This window comes from Primulina tabacum, chromosome 1 (genome assembly GCF_025594145.1).
Source record: "Primulina tabacum isolate GXHZ01 chromosome 1, ASM2559414v2, whole genome shotgun sequence".
In the NCBI taxonomy this organism is placed as follows: Eukaryota; Viridiplantae; Streptophyta; class Magnoliopsida; order Lamiales; family Gesneriaceae; genus Primulina; species Primulina tabacum.
Genome location: NC_134550.1, coordinates 23,370,006 through 23,394,370, shown reverse-complemented (window position 1 = coordinate 23,394,370; position 24,365 = coordinate 23,370,006). Strand labels below are relative to the sequence as shown.

At 40.2% G+C, this 24,365-nt stretch overlaps 2 protein-coding genes across 2 annotated transcripts; both read left to right on the top strand.

Annotated features, from left to right (window-relative positions):
* The first annotated feature begins 1,454 nt into the window (after nt 1-1,454).
* LOC142506444 (uncharacterized) lies at nt 1,455-11,088 on the top strand. The gene is made up of 4 exons (XM_075619465.1): nt 1,455-1,472; nt 1,788-2,510; nt 10,721-10,891; nt 10,972-11,088. Exons 1-4 carry the CDS (start codon nt 1,455-1,457, stop codon nt 11,086-11,088), a joined length of 1,029 nt encoding a protein of 342 aa, XP_075475580.1.
* LOC142520808 (uncharacterized) lies at nt 3,087-4,659 on the top strand. Its single transcript, XM_075623958.1, has 7 exons — nt 3,087-3,493; nt 3,591-3,689; nt 3,757-3,813; nt 3,892-3,990; nt 4,060-4,116; nt 4,214-4,389; nt 4,468-4,659. The coding sequence occupies exons 1-7, from the start codon at nt 3,139-3,141 to the stop codon at nt 4,657-4,659; spliced, it is 1,035 nt and encodes a 344-aa protein (XP_075480073.1). The 5' UTR covers nt 3,087-3,138.
* Nucleotides 11,089-24,365: the final 13,277 nt, after the last annotated feature.

Here is a 24,365-nt window from a genome sequence, read left to right as displayed (position 1 = left end):
TTTGAGAAAATAAATTCAAGGAATTGAATTTATAACATTTGAGAATTTAATTTATTAAACTCAAAAGTTGAGTTTATTAAATATGAAATTTTGGAGGTGATAAAATTCAAGGAGTTGAATTCGCAATTAATTGTATTTATAATTAATTTAATTTATTAAACTCAAAAGTTGGTTTTATTAAATATTAAATTAAATATGATGGGAGGTATGTTTAATGGGCTTGTAGGAGTACAAGTCCAACATATTAAATGATTAAAGTTCTTGATGGACTTTAATATAATTAATTAAACTAGTTTGACTAGTCCATTTATTTAACAAAGCCCATTAAATTTAATTTAGGAACCTAAATCCATAATTATGGAATTTAGGTTAAAATTCTTTTTAATATAAAAGGGGTAGCCTCCACTATCTCAAGGGACATGGGATTTTCGAGAATCTCAAATTACAATCCCTCATATTTTCGGTCATATGCTTTTGAATAAAAAGTTTGAGCCGTCTCTCATATTTTGATCTCAACATTAAAATCTCTTCCAGTTTTTCTATTGCAAATCAGAAGAGGAACAAACGTTCTAGTCGTGGACCTGATTAGAAGATTAAAGAAGGAGTTCCTTGAAGAAAGTTCGTAGGGATTCATCAAGAGCTAGATCCGCCTTTACCGGATCAGTTGGTGCCAAGTGATCTATTCATTAAAGGTAAAAACTAAACGTCCTATGTATGTTTAATTATAAAAATCATACGAGCGTCCCAAATCCAAATACATCTTGAATGTCAAGATCTAAAAAATTTTAAAACTTCCGCTGCGTTTGGGCGTGTAGAAAATCGAGATCTAACAGTTCAAAGCTTGAACTAGTCGCTAGCGGTCCCTAGGTGGTATGGTTCTTTGGTGTACACACAGAGCTCACAGGAAATAAACTAAACGTGGCTGGAAATGCTGAAAAACGAGCTGAAAATAGGGGAAAAACCAACTACACATTAAGATTCAAATCCTTACCAAAGGACCACAAATAGACCAAGAAATCGAACCAAAATCTCATAAAAAATTGGAGAAAGAATAGCACACAGACAGGGCTCAGTGCAGCTTAGCATTCCCCTGATTCAAGCCCTAATCGAGTTCCCGGGGTCAAGTTCCATCTAATGTTGTGGTCAGAGCTTTGGTTCGGGTGGCATGGCGATGGCAAGATGAGCGGAAGGTGGCCGACGGGAAGGGAAATTTAGGGAAAAGGGAGTCCTTTGTGACTTATTTTAAAAAAAGGATTCATGATGTCAATTTACGTAAATGTCCCTATATTTTAAGTTTAAAATTGATTAATCTTTTTTCACTCTTCTAAACTTTTTCACTTCACTGTAAATCTTACGCAGTCGACTCACTTGCCCTCGTTTTCCCGTCGACTAAATCCGTGCAACTGAATCGACGAAACCCTTCTTCAACCTTTTTTTTGCAACGCATCCGAGAAATGGCTAACCAAAATATGGTATGTTCACTTTTATTCTGTTATTTGATTCTTCGTGCGTGTGTTGAGAAAGAAAGGGTCGAACCATCGTGTTGAGGAAAAAAGGGTACGTGTGTTGAGTTGTTGAGGAAGAAAGGGCTTCTTGGTTGACCAAGCGAGGGTTGGTCGACCAAGAAGAGCCTGGTCGACCAAGAAGCCGTGGTCGACCATGCGTTGGTCGACCACCGCTTCTTAGTCGACCAAGCGTTGGTCGACCAAGCGTGGGTTGGTCAACCAATGCTTGCTAGTTCAGTTTAACATTAGTTTGTTATTCTAATATATTTGTATTTGTGACAGGTATATTTGTCGAGAAAACTAGGCAGTGATGCAATTTTTCGCTGCAAGTTGACACTCAAATCAAGATATAAAGAGGTTGCGGAGAAGTTTTTTCACTACCTCAACAACGACGAGAGAGCCCTTTTTTTGGAGCAATCTCCTTTTGGTAATTTTGTTAGGTATCATAGAGATTTTAATATTTCTAGTCAAATTATGTGGTATTTGATGAGTAATCAGATAGTTGACACGGGTAGTGATGAGTTTTGGATGGTGGTGCGCAAGAGGCCGGTTAGATTTTTTTTGTTAGAGTATTGTTTAATAACCGGCCTCGATTGCGGTACGGAGCCTGTAGATGTACCAGAGGGAGGTGTCTTTGGCTCCAGACACTTTGCCGGTAAGTCTGAGATTGTTTTGAGTGATTTGGAGGCAAAGATGAGTGTTCAAGTGCAGAATGAGACTGATGTAGACGTTGAGAAGTTAAAGATGGCTAGTCTTTACTTCTGTTGTTTTGTGTTCGGTGAGGGGACTAGGAAAAAAACGAATAAGATCGACCCTAAATACCAGAGGCTTATAGATGATTTTGATTGGTTTAACAGCTATCCGTGGGGTAGAGTAGCCTTTCGTGATGCGGTCCGATGTTTGAAGAAGGACCTTTTAGGGCGATATAATTACCTCACCGAGGCACAGGATCGGAAAGAAGTTGATGGTAGCTTTTTTGTCGGTGGTTTTGTGCTGCCTCTGCAGGTATATTATTTTTTGAATGTTAAATCTGGATTTGTTAACTTTATTTCTAATAATAACATTGTTCTAAATTTATGTTACAGATCCTCGCTTATGAATATTATCCGAGCGTGGCACAAAAGTTTGCAAGGGAGAAGAAATGTGGACGGTTTGATGTTGCCCAGGATGTTTCATTGGGTGACTAACACGTGGCCGTCAAACCGTGCCCCAACTGCTGTTGATGTCACTGCAGCATTTGGTGATTGTGCTATAGATGTAAGTAATATGAATTGATTTGATATAATAACTGTGAACTTAATTTTTAGTTAATCTGATACGTTATCAATTAAATGTAGGATTGTCTTGGATGTTTGACTCCTACTCCCGATGAGCTTATTTCAGCGTATTATACGACCGGAGTTTTTGTTGATTCTGCGCTCGATGCGGTCACCACTCGGGTACTCGAGCTCTGGAGGCAGGGTCAGACAGTCATATGTAGCGAGCACCCTCTGGAGTCTCCCTCAGTCCAGCACAAGCATTCTGCACATTCAACTCCCTCTGTCTAGCACACGCCTTCTGCACATGCATCTCCGGACGTTTCCAGCACCATTCTGGTGATCTCAATAGATCCATCTCTAGCACCAATTCTCCTATGCGTACGGGTCCTAGAGTCCACTTTGGACTCAATCCTTCCCGCCGCCCATCACCCTTGGAGCATCGTTTCGAGAGGCCATTGACTGCGTTGGAGGATTCTGTTACGTCTATGCATGTTAAGATGTCAGCAGGATTTATTGAGACCAGGGCGTGTATCAGGGATATAAATCAAGCTTTAGATGACTTGAAATCGAGTTTCAATCTTGGTCTCGATGAGTTGAGATTGAGTTTGACTGAACAGATTAGAGCTGGTTTTGCTGAGATGAGGTCTAACATGCTAGTGCAGCAGGACAGAGATTATAGCATAGCCTATAGCAGAGGGCGGAAGAGGAAATCATCCGAGGCAGATTTTGGTGAGTTAATTTTATTAATTATATTTATATTTATGTAATAGAATGATTTAATAGAATTCTAATTATTATTTTAATTTGTTTAATGTACTGCTGTTAGGTGTGGATGATAATCTGGCAAGGAAAATTGGTAGTAGTAGCCAGACCCAACATATATTTGAGCCTAACCTTCCAGTCATTACAGAGGAGTCCTCAGAAGGTGAGTTAATGCACTTTTTTGATTTGATATTTATGTATAGTATATTAAACAATAAACTTTTTTTTAGATATTCAAGTGACTTCGGATGTGCGTATGTCAGGTGGCGAGGCGACCACGTCGAGAGGTTATTACACTAAACCTTGTCTATTCTTATTTGCATTTAAGTTGTTATTATTTTAATTTTTTTAATGTACGCTGTTAGGTGTGGATGATAATCTGGGTATGGAAATTGGCAGTAGTAGCCAAACCCAACAGATATTTGAGCCTAACCTTCCAGTCAATGCAGAGGAGTCCGCAGAAGGTGAGGTAATGCACTTTTTTAATTTATATTTATGTATAGTATATTAAACAATATACTTTTTGTTTTTAGATATTCAAGTGACTCCAGATGCGCGTATGTCAGGAGGCGAGGCGACCACATCGAGAGGTTATTACACTATACCTTGTTTATTGTTCATATTTGCATTAAAGTTGTTACAATTGATCATTTTACGCAGCGAACCGTCAGTTTGGGGCAATTATAGATGACAGTGTGAGGCCACTTGCGGAGACCGTGACACTGAAGGTAAACAACTCGCTGGCGCAAGTTAGGGCATCGATGCTCGACCGTTCGCCAAGTAGGATTCGAGGTTTTTATGCCGAGTATGAGAAGTCGTTCTACGGGCCCATGGTGATCACAAACTCACGTGTCACTCTCCTTGTAAGCATTTACAAGGCGTTTAAATTTGTAGAGAACTTATTTTAAAACATTGAAAACCTTTTGTTATGTTGAATTCAGCACATCGGCGAAGCTCTCCGTGGATTGCTTGAGATGCAGATCCAACATCCTGAAGTGATGTCGCCAGAGGTGTCATTGATGGACAGACATTTCTACATTGCGATCTCAGTTTTGGCCAAAGATAAAGATAACAATTTCAACATAAATTTATTAGGGATTGTGAGCAAAGTGAAAGGTAGTGATCCAGAATGACCGTGCCTCTCGTTGGAAAAGGCAAGAAGAATTCTCATCCCTGTCGACAAAGATGGGCGCTGGTTTTTGTTAAAGCTCATTACATGGGTGAATAAGTGCATTATATATGACTTGCAGCGAAGGACACGATCCCAAATTCAAAGATATAAATGAGGAAATAGAGCCCATACTTATAAACGCTGCTCGTCTGCTATCCATTGTTGGGAACAACCCACACCCCGAGAGGCCATGGAATATAAAACTAAATGATGAATTCCTTGCCAAGATTATACAGTACGTTGTCAACTTTCTATTTAAAATATAATAACTTCTTTATTCTTTTTTTTTTAATTTTACAGTAAATATTTACTTCTCATTTTCTTTTATTTTTTTCACAGTGAAGATTCCCGAGCATTTGTGTTAGTTGTTGCTGGATACTATTTGTCTAGGAAGAGTGCACAATTAGTACTAACTTTAGATGATAGATTAGTATCTGAGTTTAGATATTTTTTAGCTTGTAATATGTTCCATTAATGATTGGTCATCGTTGTGATGTATCGGACAATTTTATGTAATTATTGGAATATTGTTTCTTATGTAATTCACTGGTAGTTTTTTGGTCGACCATTATCCTTTTTGGTCGACCACTAGCTTTTTGGTCGACCATTAGCTTTTGTTGGTCGACCACTACTGTCCTTTTGGTCGACCATTGTGCTTTAGGTTTTAGGGTTTAGGGTTTTAAGGGTTTAGGGTTCACGATTCATCATATAACATTATTTCACGATCTCACAAACATGTTACATTTAAAAAACCAAATGTGTCACGATCTCACAACTATGTTACATTAAAAAAATATGAATCGTAATTTCAGGATTATGTTATATGTTTTAAATTACATATGAATCACAGAATCACAATCTCAGTATTTTGTTACATTTTAAAAAATATGATTATGTTATATGTTTTAAGTTACCTATGAATCGTGGAATCACAATCGAACTATTTTGTTATATTTTAAAAAATATGAATCGCAATTTCACAATTATGTTATATGTAATAATTGACATGTGTCACGATCTCACAACTATGTTAAATTAAAAAAAATATGGATTGTAATTTCAGATATGAATCACAGAATCACAATCTCAGTATTTTGTTATATTTTAAAAAATATGAATCGCAATTTCACGATTATGTTATATGTAATAATTGACATGTGTCACGATCTCACAACTATGTTAAATTAAAAAAATATGAATCGTAATTTCAAATATGAATCACAGAATCACAATCTCAGTATTTTGTTACATTTTAAAAACGTGGAATCACAATCGAACTATTTTGTTATATTTTAAAAAATATGAATCGCAATTTCACGATTATGTTATCTGTAATAATTGACATGTGTCACGATCTCACAACTGTTACATTTAAAAAAAAATATGTCACGATCTCACAACGATCTCACAACAAAAAATATGAATCATAATTGCATTACGTTATATGTTTTAATTTACATATGAATCATGGAATCATAATCTCACAACTATCATAATTTCATAATTATGTTACATATTTTCGACAATTATTAATATCAATTTTTTTAAAAAAAACTAATGGTCGACCATCAAGCTTTTGGTCGACCATGAGCTTGATGGTCGACCAAAGAAAACTAATGGTCGACCATCAGCCTAATGGTCGACCATGAGCTTGATGGTCGACCAAAGAAAACTCATGGTCGACCATCAAGCTAATGGTCGACCATGATCTTGAACGTCGATAAAAAAAAACTAATGGTCGACCATCAAGCTAATGGTCGACCAAAAAATAAAACTTTGGTCAACCCTCAAGCTATCTCTTGCTGAATTCACCGATTGAAGGAATTCTGTTTTGTTTTCTTCTGTCAACTCTCTTCTCTAACAAAGGAGGCAACACCGATGGAAAATTAATGTTGCGTGACCATTCATTTTCTTTTGGAACGGGATACACAGTCTCTGAGTAAGCCATGCACCATGATATTGTAGAATAGTACTCTGAACACATATCATATAAATCAATCATCGCTAACCAACTGGCTGCGATGGCATGAGAATATGGGATCCTATCAATATCAAAAACTCTACATGTGCATTTTTTGATTCCAGGTCCACTATGGCCGAATGTCCACGACTCCTAACATCAAACTCCAGGCGTCCTAATTCAAAAAATTGCATTTCTTGGGCATCTGTGAACCTGCTACGAAGAATCCCCTCGATCGTAGGGGTCAAGTTAGTGTTACTTGCAATTGATGCGTGGCGATATCGGACAAACCAAGATGAGGCCAGTTTCTGCAAAGAATCTAAGAGTGCAATGATTGGCAGCTTCCTCTCTTCAAGTAGTCTAGCATTGACAGACTCAACCCCGTTTGCCGTCATATTATTGTAAAGGATCTTTGGACAATATGCTCGAGTCCATCGATCAAGTGAGTCTCTCTCGTCCAAATATTGCGCTGCCTCAGGATATCTATTCCTAAATTCATTGAATGCAATATCAAACTCGATACGCTTAAAAATTTTTGCAATGTGCAAAAACATTTCGGTTTCACCCTTTTTTTTTGCATCTAGTTTTCATGTTTTGGGATAAATGCCACATACAATGACCATGATGTGCATTCCTATATACAGCAGAAACCGCATTAATGATTCTTTGATGCCTATATTGAAATTATCACCAATTCATCCTCGTCTGGTACTACTTCTAACAACTTCGTTAAAAACCAACTTCACGAAAAAGTACACTCGACATCTACGATTCCCCACGCCAAAGGATATTGGTGATAATTTCCATTTTGTGCCGACGCCACCAGCAAAACACCATTATACTTGCCCTTCAACCACGTACCATCAATTGATACAACTTTCTGCATACTTCGATATTCTCTGACGCATGCACCAAAGGCAAGAAACATATACTTGAATCAATTTTACTCGTCGAAAAATATGTCTGTTATGCTTCCTCGATTCATCTGCTCAACCATGAATAAATAACAAGTCAATAGAGTAAAACTCTTTGTAGGATCACCTTTCAACATATTATCTGTTAGTTCTTTCGCTTTCCAAGCCTTGCAGTATGATATATCAGCATTCATATTATTGCGCATCATCGACATCACCGCTTTTGGTACAATTGGCACTGGATGACCTTGGAAATTATCCACCAATATATCACGAACACCAGCAGAACTCGCTCCACGGATTCTCTTTCGTCTCCCAGTCAAACCACATGTGTGTGTGTTGCAATATGTCCGAACAGAGAATGCATGTGAATCATTCTTAATCTTTGAGGTCCAGATTCTCCACTTACAATCAGACACTACACATTTTACGGCGTACACTTTTTTGCTACTTTTAACCGTCTCAAATTCAAAGCAAGCTTCCAAACTTATTCTAATTAGCTCTTTTTTCACCGCTTCTCGGTTTGGAAACTCTTGACCAACAAACAAGTTAGAACCATCCGTGAATGAAAATGTGTCATTATCAATATCCACATCCGCATCCAAATTTGCGTCATTGCTTTGAATCAAATTTGCCTCGACCTCAATTGCGTCATTACGTGCTTCATCATATAACTCGTCTGTGTTACTACGATCAACATGCATGGCTTCCACATTATGTGCTTCGTCGAAAAAATCTCTGCTATTATTACGATCCACAGAAACAATATTCAAGTGAAAATAATAATCAAAATGCCTCTATTCGTTAATATTGCAATTGTTTTCATCAATACCATATCCGTGCACATTATCAAAAGAATCAAAAGAAGCAACACATTCAATTTCAACTTGAAGCACTGGCCTACTTCTCGGACAACCAAGATACAAATATGCTTTCAAATCATGGTCATTCTCTTAATAAATTGGTTGAATGTTGCAAGGAAAATCTAGAAGATAACTCAACCTCAAGTTGGCAGTATCTTCTAGTTTCTCAGCTCTATATAATTTACTTTTAAATTTTCAAAATAACAAATATCATCATCCACTGGAGTAGCAACAAACTTTGCATTGGGCCCCGAATTCCATTCATATATCAGCCCCTCCGTCACTTCCCATTTCCCATCGAAATGAACAACAATAACTGTTGGCATATCTAGAAAATGCACCAACAAATATGATAATTAGAATGGGCAAAATTTTTTAATTAAAAAAAAATTGTCCGCACATGGCCGACCAAAAATTTGTTGGTCGACCAAGAAAAATTTCTTGGTTGACCGCAATTATGTCGGTCGACCAAGATGAATACATCACCGTCGACCGACTTAATTTCGAAAAAAACAAGAACAACTACATCGACCAATCTTGGTCGACCAATAAGAGTGATGTCGACCATGAAAATATATCTTTTTTATCGACTAAACATGGTCGACCAATAAGAGTTTGGTCGACCAGGAAGAATTCTTCTTGATCGATCCAACTAAATTTTGGTTGAAAAAAATTCTTGATTTTAATTTTGGCCGATGAATAAAACAATGAACGACAAAAATTATTGATCTTAATTTTGGTCGATCACTGCATGAAGAAAACAATGAACTGTGTTCAAAGAAAATGGAGAAAACTTACTGTGATTTTTCTTCAAATATAGACGAATTGGTCTTCAAATACAGAAGAATGGGGCAAGATATGCGGGAGTAGATTTAGATCTGGATCTGAGGAATGAGCACAACAACACCCGAGCAACAACAGTGGTCAATTTTGATTTAATGTAACGCGGAAGCAGTAGATGGGGTAGATGAGTTCTTTAAATTTGGAAAGCTGATAATTGGGGAAAATGTGCGTGGAATGAGAAGAAAGAGAAGAGAACAATTAATTTAGGAAGTTAGAAGTTTAATTAAGGTTTAATGTAGTAATCAAGAGTCAACTCCTTTTTTTTTTTTAAAAAAGTCAGACTCCTTGTTTTTTAAATCCTTCGTGTCTTAATCCCATTTTTTAATTGGCCCAGAAACCCTTCTCTACGCAAATCCTTTTTTCTTCCCTTCCTTCAACGCAGATCGATTTTCATTCTCGGAAATTCCCTTCCCTCGAGGCGACGCAAACTCAATCGAAGAAATGACTAATCAAAATATGGTAATTTTCACGTTTATTTCGATTTATTGCTTCTGAGTGTGTCGTGTTGAAGAAGAAAGGGTCGACCTAGTCGACACAATCTTGGTCAACCCATGCTTGGGTCGACTCTACTCAAGCTTCGATCGACCCACCCAAATTCTCCATTTATTTTCCTAACGTATTTGTTTGTATTTGTAACAGGTCTATTTGCCGAGAAAACTAGGCAGGTATGCAATTTTTCGATGTAAATTGACACTTCAATCCAGATATAAAGAGATTAGCGAGAAGATTCATCATTATTTGAACAACGACGAGAGAGCTTTTTTTTTCGAGCAGTCTCTTTTTGGTAATTTGGTTAGGTATCATAGAGATTTTAACATTTCTAGTCAAATTATACGGTATTTAATGAGTAATCAGATAGTTGATATTAGTAGTGATGATTTGTGGATGGTCGTGCACAAGAGGCCGGTTAGATTTTCTTTGTTAGAGTATTGTTTAATAATCAGCCTCGACTTGCGATATACAGCCCGAAGATGTACCAGATAGAGGTGTCTTTGGCACCACATACTTTGCCGGTAAGTCTGAGATTGTTTTGAGTGATTTGGAAGCAAAGATTAGTGTCCAAGTGCAGAATGAGACTAGTATAGATGTGGAGAAAATAAAGATGGCTAGTCTTTACTTCTGTTGTGCCCTCTTCGGTGAGAAAACTAGGAAAAAGACGACGAATATCGACCCTAAATACTTGAGGCTTGTAGATGATTTGGATATGTTTAACACTTATCCCTGGGGTAGAGTAGCTTATCGTGATGCGGTCCGATGTTTGAAAAAGAACCTTTTAGGGCGATATAGTTACCTCATCGAGGACACATGGTCGGAAAGAAGTTGAAGGCAGCTTCCTTGTCGGTGGTTTTGTGCTGCCTCGACAGGTATATTATTTTTTGAATGTTAAAGTGGATTTGTTATCTTTATTTTTACTAATAATATTGTTTGAAATTTATGTTACAGATCCTCGCTTATGAATATTATCCGAGCGTGGCACAAAAGTTTGTAAAGATAAGAGATGTGGACGGTTTGATGTTGCTCAGGATGTTTCAGTGGTTGATTAACACGTGGCCGTCAAACCGTGCCCCATTTGCTGTTGATGTCACTACAGCCTTTGGTAACTGTGCTATAGATGTTTGTAATATGAATTGATTTGATATAATAACCGTGGACATAATTTTTAATTAATATGATACGTTATTAATTAAATTTAGGATTGTCTTGGATGTTTGACTCCTACTCCTGAGGAGATCGTTTCACCGTATTATACGACCGGGGTTTTTGTTGATTCTGCACTCGATGCGGTCATCACTCGGGTACTCGAGCTCTGAGGCAGGGTCAAACAGTCATATGTAGCGAGTACCCTCTGGAGTCTCCCTCAGTCCAGCTCATGCCTTTATCTCCGGATGGTTCCAGCACCCCTTCTGCACATTTATCTCCAGATGGTTCCGGCACCCGTTCTGGTGATGCCAGTAGATCCAGCTCAAGCATCAGTTCTCCTATGTGAACGGGTCCTAGAGTCCACTTTGAGCTCAATCCTTCCCGCCGCCCATTACCCCTGGAGCATCGTTTCGAGAGGCGGTTGGCGGCATTGGAGGATTCCGTTACGTCTATGCGTCTTGAGATGACAATAGGATTTATTGAGACCAGGGCATGTATGAGGAATATAAATCTGGCTTTCGATGACTTGAGATCGAGTTTGACTGAACATATTAGAGCTGGTTTTGCTGAGATCAGGTCTCACACACCAGGTGTTGCTGAGATCAGGTCTCCGACGCCAGTGCATCAAGAGAGAGATTATAGCATTGCCTATAGCAGAGGGCGGAAGAGGAAATCATCCGAGGAAGATTTTGGTGCGTTAATTTTATTAAATATATTTATGCTTACGTAAGAGATTGATTTATTAGAATTTTCATTCTAATTTTAATTTGTTTGATGTATGCTGTTAGGTGTGGATAATAATATGACTAGGGAAACTGGCAGTAGTAGCCAAGCACACCCACAACGGATATTGAGCCTGGCCTTCCAATCATAACAGAGGAATCCTCCGAAGGTGAGATAATGCACTTTTTTAATTTTATATTTATGTATAGTATATTAGACAATAAACTTTTGTTTTTAGATATTCAAGTGACTCCTGATGCGGTTATGTTAGGTGGCGAGGCGACCACGTCGAGAGGTTAGTACACCACACCTTATCTATTCATATTTGCATTAAAGTTGTTATAATTTATCAATTTACGCAGCGAACCGTCAGTTTGGGGCAATTATAGATGACGGTGTGAGGCCACTTGCGGAGAGCGTGACTTTGAAGGTAATTAACTTGCTGGGCGAGTTAGGGCATCGATGCTCGTCCGTTCGCCAAATAGGATTCCATGTTTTTATGACGAATATGAGAAGTCATTCTACGAGACCATGGTAATCGCGAACTTGCATGTCACTATCTGTGTAAGCATTTACAACTCGTGTATATTTGTAGAGCACTTATTTTTAATATTTGAAAACCTTTTTTTCTGTCGAATTACAGCACATCGGCGAAGCTCTCCGTGGATTGCTTGAGATGCAGATCTGACATCCTGAAGGGAAGTCACCAGATGTGTCGTTGATGGATAGGCATTTCTACACTTCGATGTCAGTATTTGCCGAAGATAAAGATAAAGCAGTCAACACAAATCTAGTGGGGATAGTCAAAGGTATTGATCCATAATGGTCGTGCCTCTCGCTGGATTCACCAAAAGTATAATATGCTTCTATCCCAAAAAGTACACTTGGAAAAGCTACCCCAAAAGTACACTTGGAAAATCCCATTTAGACATTTTTCCTTCTTCATGTTGCCGCTCACAATTAATTTAAAGGTACAACTACTAATGCACTTAGTACAAACACTAAGCGTAAACAGAGCCACAAGATGAGGCCATCAAAAGGATAGCAGCTTGCTCTTCTTCCCAAAGTTTTCTCTTGTGATTGATGTTTGATCTAGGTCTCTACCAAGCCACATCAAACTCAAATGCCCACAATTTCTTCCCAATCTTTCCGGTACTCTCTCCGCTGCTGCCGTGCAACTGTTGCTGCTACTGGTTTGATGGCTGAAAATTCTGGCATTTGCTGATTTCTTGGCTTTCTTTTCCTCTTTTGCGACTACCCATTAGGGCCCTTATCTTTTTCCTGCTCCTGATCCCACATTCATTGCACAACGACTGTTGGAAAAACGACAAAAACTCGAGTGTAAACATTAAATACTCAAAATAAAGGGACGCCTATACAGAAAGGGTTGATGTATGTATATACCTTGGGACCAGCTAGACCGCTTTCCAGGGGGGCGTTTATGAGGTGCAGCAGTTAACACATGTCTTGACATTCGTGCTATCCGATAATGATATATCAAGGGTCGGAGTTTGGCTACTCATTTCTTCGGATTCTGATCCCTGAGACACAAAGTTTGAATGATTTTAGCTAACTTGATCAAATACAAATCATATAAATCAATCTTAGCTAACCAACTGGCTGCAATGGTATTTGCACATGGGATTCTATCAATATCAAAAACTCGGCATGTGCATCTTTTTGATTCCAGGTCCACTATGGCCGAATGTCCGCGGTTCCTAACATCAAACACAAGATGTCCTAATTCAAAAACTTGCATTCCCTGGGCATCAGTGAACCTGCTACGAAGAATCCCCTCGATGGTAGGGATCAGAATAGTGTTAGCTTCAATTGATGCGTGGCGATATCAGGCATACCAAGACAAGGCCATTTTCTGCAAAGAATCTAGAGTGCAACGATTGGAAGCTTCCTCTCGTCAAGTAGTCGAGCATTGATCGACTCAATCCCATTTGTCGTCATAATATTGTAATGGGTCTTTGGACAATATGCTCGAGTCCATCGATCAACTGGATCTCTATCATCCAAAAATTGTCCGGCCTCAGGATATCTATTCCTAAAATCATTGTATGCAATATCAAACTGGACATGCTTAAAAATTTTGTAATTTGCAGAAACATTTCGGTTGCACCCTTCTTTTTAAACCTATGAAGGATCATTTGCTGAGCATCTTTAGGATGCTTCAAACAAAATATTCTCCAATGAGCTGCAATAACTCGTGTTCTAAGAATATTAACACCGATGAATTAAATCGAGTTTGGTTAAAAACCAAGCGGAAGAAACTCGAAGTAATCCTTCGTGAAGAATACTATTATATTAGAAAACATTTTATCTTATGTAAACTGAATAACCGAAAAAGGGTAGATTAGTTTTTGCATTCATCAGTTCAGTGATGGAGACAACTGAACTGACAGATACTCTAACTGATCCAAATAGTTTGAAAACAATAGTTAAACAGTTAAATACACAAGATATGTTTATGGATGTTCGGAGACTTCAACGGCTCCTACGTCACCCCTTCTATCGCCTCGGGTAGGATCCACTAGAAAACTTTGATTTATACGATACCTTGTACAAACCCACTCAGCTAGGACTTACACCACTGCCTAAACTGAACTCCTAGACTAGACTGAAGGCATCACCTTCCATTCAACACTTCTTTAATGTCTATGTGAGAAAGACTACATACACAAGTTTAACGTCTTTGTGCATGACTGTATTTGAGTGAATGAGAGTGTTTGTGTGTGAGAACTGAACAAGGATGTTTTCACACACTGAGGGAAATAAGCTTCTAATCTAAGCTGATGTAACTATGAATAAATCCCTCTGGGCTTATTGCTTCTAAAAGCTGATGTGCAATGAGCGTGCCCTTTCTTTTCTCTCGTATATGCCTAAAAGCTTCTTCTCCTTCTTGTTCCTGTTGTTGAGTCTTCACTGATCTTCTCTTTATATATGTGGGAAAACTGATTGTACAGTGAGACTCATTTGTTGTATCCGTTGCATCTTGAATTCGTTTCTTAAACTTTGTGTCTCGACTTTTTGACTGCCCTTCTGAAACGTTTTGTCTTTAATGCTCTGATGCAACGTCCATTATTGTCCTTTGACTGGACAATGGCTTTGTACCTTCACGTACAGCTGGATTCCACTAGAAAGAGTTTTGTCTTCATCCATAACTGAAAGATTCTGACTGATGCTTCGAACTGGTAAGGTGAACTGATCTTCAGTTGGGCTGGTGAAATGAGTTGACTCGTCAGTTGAACTGATTTCACTCTTCTTCAGTTGAACTGATCAGCTGGGTTTCTTCATCAGTTGAACACTCCTTCGGCTGACCAGGCTTCTGAGGTTCTCTTGCTGAACCACCTATCAACTGGACAATCAGATGGACTACTCAATTGACGTAATCAGTTAGAATGATTCATTTTGTGCGATCAGTTGGTTCTTCAGTTTGCGATGTAAACATCTCGTGAGTGATCCTAGATGCTGCACACTATGGTAGATTATTAGTAACACAATTAACAAGTTTTGTTATCTTCAAAATCAAGATTGCGAACTTGAAAAGTTCCAACAATCTCCCCTCTTTTGATGATTAAAAAACCTGAGCAGTTAAGCGCGATATATTCAGTTCAAGGGTTAGTATATTCAAACAAAAAAAAAACTCCCTCTTTATAACTGAATTTAAGGAAATTTTGAGAACAAACAAAAACTCCCTCTTCAAAACTGAATTACAAAAAATCTTAAGAGAGATGGAAAGAATTAAGAAAATACTTTTCAGTCGATGAAAATGAAAGAATTTTTCTCAACAACTGAATTTTTTTTAAAAAAATTGACAATACTTTTAGTTTGAGAGAAAAAACGAAAAGCTCCCCCTCAAAAACTGAATAAAACCCGTATCTGAAAGATATTTATATAGTCATTCTGTAGAGGCCTAAAAATCCTTACTTGAAAATTTACGGAAAATTTAAAATTTTTCTTTTAAATAATTAAAATTGCCTCATTCATAACTGAACTGATAAATAAAGTTTGATGTTCAAAGTGGCAGCGGAAGAAATTAACATTTTCGGAGTAACAGTAAAAGGTTTTTCCAACGACAATTAAAATGTTTGAGCCATCAAATAATAATAAATGCTGAACTGAGGTCCTCGGGTCCTACTACTGCCGACTTGAGCCTGCTCACTGGTCCCCGCCCTCGGTCCTGACGTCATCAGCACCTACAACAATCAAGTCTAGTGAGTCTAAAGACTCAACATGCATATATCGTAAATAGCAAGTAGATAAATAAATAATAAGCTTGCATGCAAGTGAAAATATCATGTCATGAGGCATAACGTAAAAATGTCGTGTCATGATTAATTATAATACGTGCATAACTGAACTGAAAATCATAGTGAAAATGTTTGCTCCTTGGAGCCCTGTACTGAAATAGCCTGTAATAATTTTCTGGTGAGATTATGGTCTACGCATGTGGTCCCTGAACTGAACTGACCGGTAACTGGCGACCGGGCCTGTAACTAGCGACAAGACTTAGTAATGTACGTCTTATCAGACCACTGCCACAGTACTGGGTGAAACAACTGAACTGACCGGTAACTGACGACCGGGCCTGTAACTGGCGACAGGACTTAGTAATGCTCTCATAACCGGTAACTGACGACCGGACCGGTAACTGGCGACTGTATTTAATCATGATAGTAAAGTGACCACAAGCCATATCGCATAAATCTCAAATTTGTATTTTTGCACGTAATAAAATTAAATAACTGAATTAAATATCCTGTAACAACTTTACTGAATGGATTGGATCGCTCCCAGGCTCGCTGCAACCTAAATATGTCCATGAAAAATATGCAATAGATTTATGGGACCAAACTATGCAATAACCTTAAAAAATGTGACAATTATGCCTACCGACTTCGTATTTAATCACGACTCCGAACCAACCCGAACCAACACTGAATCATCATGTAGTCATGATTAAAATACGCCTAAAATGATAAAATAATGCTCCTAAAATGGTGAGGGCTGAAATCTAGGTGAATGGAGGCCAAAACATGAAACGCTCTTTCGAGAGTCAATTTGGACACTTCGCACCGTAAATTCTCGTACGACATCAAAAATGATCCGAATGACAAACCGTCAAAAACATGACCTTTCCAACTCAATGAGGCACTGTCCAGTCGAAGGCCATAGGCTAAAAGCCAACCGAGAACTCGAACAAGACACCGAACCGATGCAGCAAGCTGCTGTCCAGAAATTCCAGCAGCTGCGCTTGGGTTGCTTGTGTCGTTTGCTAGACTAATGGTCATTGGGGCTTGAACCACCGACCAGAACCTCTTACCAACATCCTAAGGAATGATTTGAACCATGGCTATGGGCTCTAGGCCAGCCACAATTTGAACCACACCAGCAAACAACCGAACGTTCCAACTGAGAACAAATTCTGCACGTAGGATGCATTGCTTTTGTTTGGATGTCACGAATCATTCCAATTGGCCATTTGATTGACCATGACACAATCTAGACATCTAGGGGTATGGTATGAACCGTGGCTAAGGGCCATAGGCCAACCAAGATCCACACCATTCCACCATTTTCGAAACCCACATGCTGTACAAAGGAAGAAGCCGAAGGGGAAGGGGCTGTTCATTGTTGTTTCATTTGTAAACCGATTCACCATGGACCAATCCACAAAAAGGGCAACTTAGTCACGTCTTAGACATGCTAGGGAAGTGATCTAACCATGGCTATAGGCCTTGTGGCAGACATGATCAGATTCATTTCCCAAATGACAGAAACTGAATTTTCGAAAAGCTCAATTGGACAAGAGGTGGAGTTGCTGTCGTTTTCGTGTTTTCCAGCGTGCATGGGGTTAAATGAATGGACCAACATGGTCCTAATGCATCCTATTACATGTTTAGATGTCGCTTTAGGAGCCTGGAATCGAACCAATACCTGAAACCATGGAAACAAAAGAAACCGTGAAGCTTGTCATGGAACCGAAAATTCTGCATGTTAAATTTTCTGAAAATTGTTGGTACATTTCGGTTTTAGCATGAAAGTGATGATCATGAAATGTAAAAATAATGATAATAGGACTTGATTGAAGAGTCAAGGAAGAATATATGCATGCCTAGGTTTCGTTTTGAAAGAAAAACGAAAGAACGAGACGATCCGACGCGGAGGAGGTGGAGTGCTTACTTTTCTACCTTTCTTGCTCTCGATTTTCTCTCTTATTTTTCCCTTAGCACCTCACGATTTTTGTCTCTAAAATTACTCTGAATTTCGGTGATGGAGGGGGAAGAATGATGGTTGGAAAGGTGAGGGGGAAGATCCACTAATAAAGGGATATAAATGCAAGACCAAGTCTACCACTCATTTAAATTTTGAATTTGATTGAACAAGTCTTCTTGGGGGGAGCATGGCCGATTTATCCATGATAATTAGACTAGGATATTGCTTACTAATAAATTAATTAAGGTTGATTAATAATTAAAAAGGTTATCATGCTAAAAATGACAAAGAATGGGTCAAAGGTGAGTTGGCATGTCCTAGCTTAATCTACTAAGGGGTGGCCGAATTCTTGGAATAAAATGAAGGGAAATGTTGATTATTTACTAAATTTATAATCCTTAAAAGCCTTACCTATTCTTTAAATAATTTAGTGAACTAACCCCTCATTTAAGGAACTTAAATGAATTTATTTTCTACTCACCTCAAGTAACTTAAATAATTTCTTAAACTTCCATTTAACTTAAATTAACTTATTAATTGCTAAAATAAGTTCTGGGAATGTTTTCCTAAATCTTAAATTTTATCTCTAAACTCCAACTCTAGTCCGGCCTCTCTGAATTAACTGAAATGATAAAATCTAAACGACTGCATAAAATAATAAAATAATTAAATTTAAATACTCATGCAATAAAATCATTTAAAATACTAGAATTATGCATGGCTTATACGTAGTCTAAGTTACAGGTTCTACAATCCTTCCCCTCTTAAAAGAAATTTCGTCCTCGAAATTAAAACTCATCGAATAACTCGGGTAACGATCTCTCATCTCCGGCTCAGACTCCCACGTAGCTTCCTCCTCTGAATGGTTGAGCCATCTGACTTTGACTCGCCTAACTAGCTTGTTCCGAAGCTTCTTCTCCTGCCTGTCTAGGATCTGCACTGGCCTCTCCTCATAAGATAGGTTCGGAGTAAGCTGCAACGGCTCGAAGTTCAAGACATGCGAAGGATTCGCCATGTATTTCCTCAGCATAGAGACGTGAAAGACATTGTGTACTCCGGCCAGATTCGGCGGAAGAGCCACCCGATAAGCTAGCGTCCCAACTCTATCGAGGATCTCAAATGGTCAAATAAATCTCGGACTGAGCTTCCCTTTCTTCCCAAATCGCATGACACCCTTCATAGGTGCCACCTTCACAAAGACATGGTCACCGACAGCAAACTCTAAATCTCTCATCCTCTGATCTGCATAACTCTTCTGCCGACTCTGAGCAGTCCTCATTCTGTCACGGATCCGGGCTAATACGTCGAAAGCCTGCTGAATAATCTCTGGACCCAACTCTGCTCTCTCTCCTACTTCATCCCAATGAACAGGAGATCTACACTTACGACCATATAGTGCTTCACAAGGAGCCATACCTATAGACGACTGAAAGCTGTTGTTATAGGTGAACTCTACCAATGGCAAGTTCGACTCCCAATTCCCAGAGAAATCAATGACGCAAGCACGAAGAAGATCCTCCAAAATCTGAATAACCCGCTCTGACTGCCCATCTGTCTGCGGATGGAAAGTTGTGCTAAACAGCAACTTCGTACCCATAGTCGAATGCAAGCTCTTCCAAAACGAGGAAGTGAATCTGGGATCTCTGTCAGATACGATAGAAACTGGAATACCATGGAGTCGGACTATCTCCCGAATGTACAACTCCGCATACTGAACCATGGTGAAAGTCGTCTTAATAGGCAAGAAGTGCGCTGATTTGGTAAGACGATCTACAATCACCCAGATGACATTCGATCCTCTGGCTGACCTCGGCAATCCGGTCACAAAGTCCATGGTAACATTCTCCCATTTCCACTCGGGAATAGGAAGAGGCTTGAGCAACCCTACTGGTCTCTGATGCTCGGCCTTCACTAACTGACAGGTCAGACACTCGGATACAAATCGTCTGATGTCCTTCTTCATACCAGGTCCCCAATACAATAGCTGCAGATCTTTGTACATCTTCGTACTACCTGGATGAATAGAGTATGGCGACATATGGGATTCTGATAGAATATCTGCTCGGACAGAATCACTGCTAGGAACCCATATCCTGTCTCGGTATCTCACAATACCATCACTGACTGAATACAAGAGACTGCCCTTGGCCTCATCTCTCTGCTTCCACTTGGCCAACTGCTCATCTGATGACTGACCACTGCGAATACGGTCCATAAGGGAAGACTGAATGGTCAAGGTAGATAGACAAGGAACTCTACCTCGAGGATAAGTCTCAAGATCAAACCTCTGCATCTCAAATTGAAGAGGTCTCGAAACTGTCAAATGGGCCATCGCTGCAACTTTCCTGCTCAGTGAATCCGCAACTACATTAGCTTTACCCGGGTGGTAGCTAATGTCACAATCATAATCCTTCACCAGCTCCAACCAACGCCTCTGACGCATGTTCAGTTCCTTCTGCGTAAAGAAATACTTGAGGCTCTTGTGGTCGGTAAAGATCTGGCACTTCTCTCCATACAGATAGTGCCTCCAAATCTTCAGTGCAAAAACTACGGCGGCCAACTCTAAGTCATGGGTAGGGTAATTCTTCTCATGAGTCTTAAACTGTCTAGAAGCATATGCTATCACCTTCCCATGCTGCATCAATACGGCACCAAGACCGAGCTTCGAAGCATCGGTATACAGTACAAACTCACCGAACCCTGACGGCACGGCCAAAACTGGTGCTGAGATAAGAGCTTGCTTCAAAGTATCGAAGCTCTTCTGACACTCCTCGCTCCAAACAAATTTCACATTCTTCTTGGTCAGTGCTGTGAGTGGAACTGCAATCAAGGAGAATCCCTTGATGAACTTCCGATAATATCATGCTAAGCCAAGAAAACTGCGGATCTCTGATGCATTCTGCGGTACAGCCTAATCTCTGACTGCTACAACTTTCGCTGGGTCTACCTCAATGCCACTGCTGGAAACAATGTGGCCTAAGAACGCTACATTCTCTAACCAGAATTCGCATTTACTGAACTTTGCGAATAATTTGTGCTTCTGCAATGTCTGCAACACTGTGGTCAGATGCCTGCTGTGATCCTCCCGATTCTTGGAGTAGACGAGAATGTCGTCTATGAACACTATCACAAACTGATCGAGGTACGGCTGAAATACGCGATTTATGAGATCCATGAAGATCGCTGGCGCATTCGTCAAACCGAACGGCATCACAAGGAACTCGTAGTGGCCATAACGAGTCCTGAAAGCTATCTTTGAAACATCAGCATCTCTCACCCTCAACTGGTGATAACCGGAACGCAGATCTATCTTGGAGAAAATCGAAGCTCCCTGCAAGTGGTCAAACAGATCCTCAATCCTCGGAAGTGGGTATTTATTCTTCACTGTAACCCTGTTCAACTCCCGATAGTCAATACAAAGCCTCATCGTGCCATCTTTCTTCTTAACAAACAAGACTGGCGCGCCCCAAGGTGAGAAGCTAGGGCGAATGAACTCCTTGTCAAGAAGTTCCTGAATCTGCTTCTTAAGCTCTGCCATCTCTGTCGGTGCAAGTCGGTACGGTGCTTTTGAGATCGGAGCCGTACCTGGCATAAGCTCGATAGAAAACTCCACCTCCCTCTCAGGTGGCATACCAGAGACGTCCTCAGGAAAAACGTCCAAGAAGTCTCTAACAATCGGAACATCTGAGGCTGACTGACTGGGCGCCTCGGGAACAGATACAAAGGTTGCTAGAAACGCCCGAACACCCTCTATGCATGAGCTTCCTAGCCTGGACATAAGGAATAATACGCGGTAAAGGAAAGTACCTGTCCGGCTCGAATAAGAACTGAGTCATTCCTGGCGGTCGGACTAGAACTGATCTCCGCTGGAAGTCAATCAAAACTCTGTTCCGCAATAGCCAGTCCATCCCTAGGATGATGTCAAACTCTGGCATCGGCAACACGATAAGATCAGGCATAGACAAGATTGCCATGGAGCTCAAGATCTATGTCTCGTATCACATTGGTGGATGTCATCTCCTCGCCAGACGGCAGTACTACGGAATAGGCTATATCTAGCCCAATGGTCTTAACTTTGAGGAAATTAGCAAAGACCTCTGAAATGAATGAGTGAGTAGCCCCTGAATCTATCAAGGCCTTGGTAGCTGAGCCAGCTATGAAAATTCTCCCTGAAAGTTCGGAACACTAAGCGGAACCCAATAATCACAAGAGCTAAGCTTATAGACATGCAAAGGTCATAGTTCTTCTAACTAAATCCCGGAAATAAATACTGAGTAGAGCATGCAATCCTATCGCAAAACTAAGTTCAAAATCTAAATCCCGTTTCCCAAAACATTAAATCTCAAATGTAAACTTAAAGCTACAAAGTACCTGTCATCAACATAGTATCGGGGTTCGTCTCCGTCGCATGGAAAGCAAACACTCTGCCCTGGGTAGGCAGGTTCTTCTGAGGGCAATACGGCAGCGTGTGGCCTGGGCTACCACACTTGTAACACTTCCCTGAGCCAAACATACATACTCCGGCATGGCGGCGTGAGCATTTAGGGCAAGCCGAATGCTCAAAGGTCCTCGGAACGGCACGTCCCTGCTGCTGCTGCTGCTGCTGAGGTCCTCCTCTGTTTCTGGGCGGGCCATGAAAAGGCCTCTTATTCTGATGCTGATGCTGCTGAGGAGGAGGGCGGTGTGGTATTTGGATTGGGCGCTTGCCCTGGCGGTCTCTCTCGATGTCCCGCTGATCCTGCTCTGAGGCTAAGGCTTTGGAGACAACGACCTCATAAGAAGTAGGGTCAGACACCCTAACATCACGGCGCAAGATCGGCCATAGACCCACCAAGAAATGCATCAACTTAGCTCTGGCATCGTTCGCTATCAGGGGTACAAAATGACAACCCCTCTCGAACTTACGGACGAACTCCGTAACAGTCGAATCTCCCTGTCTCAGGCTCATGAACTCAGTGGTCAACCTGGTGCGCACCTCCTCTGTAAAATATTTGGAGTAGAATACCTCCGTGAAGCGTGCCCAAGACAGCGTAGCCAAGTTAAGGGCTACTGAAGCTCCTTCCCACCATAAGCGGGCATCTCCTCCGAACAGATAAGAGGCACAACGAACTCGATCTGCATCTCCAAGCTCCATAAAATCGAAGATAACCTCGAGGGACTTGATCCAGCCCTCGGCAATCATGGGGTCCGACGTCCCTTGAAAACTCCTTCGGACGCATCTTCATAAATCTCTCGTAATCAGCCTCGGGCCCTGTCGGCCTGGTCGCCACCGCATTGTTCCCCGCAAACTGTGCGAAGAACTGAGTCATCCCAGCCAGCATCTGGGCATTCATGTTCGGTGGAGGCGGTGGTGGAGGTGGTAGGTCTCTCTCCTGTCTCTGCTCCTCCCTGTCCTCTCGGCGAGACTCCTCATCTCTATTGCGCTCGAGGATGCGCCTAGGGGGCATACTGTTCCATACATAACCCATACGTAACTAACATGAATAATTCCATCATTAATTTAAATTTAAATACTGAGCAATAAAATCTGGGCGAAAAAAATATCTTAGAAATAATGCTGTTGAAAATAATTCATGCTTTAAATGAAAAGCGTAAATGTAAAACTTACAGACCGAAGACGTGACTTCATGAGCTTCTCGAGATCAGTAGTAGTACAACCCTATGCAGAACCATTGCTCTGATACCAGCTGTAGAGGCCTAAAAATCCTTACTTGAAAATTTACGGAAAATTTAAAATTTTTCTTTTAAATAATTAAAATTGCCTCATTCATAACTGAACTGAAAAATAAATTTTGATGTTCAAAGTGGCAGCGGAAGAAATTAACATTTTCGGAATAACAGTAAAAGGTTTTTCCAATGACAATTAAAATGTTTGAGACATCAAATAATAATAAATGCTGAACTGAGGTCCTCGGGTCCTACTACTGCCGACTCGAGCCTGCTCACTGGTTCCCGCCCTCGGTCCCGACATCATCAGCACCTACAACAATCAAGTCTAGTGAGTCTAAAGACTCAACATGCATATATCGTAAATAGCAAGTACATAAATAAATAATAAGCTTGCATGCAAGTGAAAATATCATGTCATTAGGCATAACGTAAAAATGTCATGTCATGATTAATTATAATACGTGCATAACTGAACTGAAAATCATAGTGAAAATGTTTGCTCCTTGGAGCCCTGTACTGGAATAGCCTGTAATAATTTTCTGGTGAGATTATGGTCTACGCATGTGGTCCCTGAACTGAACTGACCGGTAACTGGCGACCAGGGCCCGTAACTGGCGATAGGACTTAGTAATGTACGTCTGATCAGACCACTGCCACAGTACTGGGTGAAACAACTGAACTGACCTGTAACTGGCAACCGGGCCTGTAACTGGCGACAGGACTTAGTAATGCTCTCATAACCGGTGACTGACGACCGGACCGGTAACTAGCGATCGGATTTAATCATGATAGTAAAGTGACCACAAGCCATATCGCATAAATCTCGAAA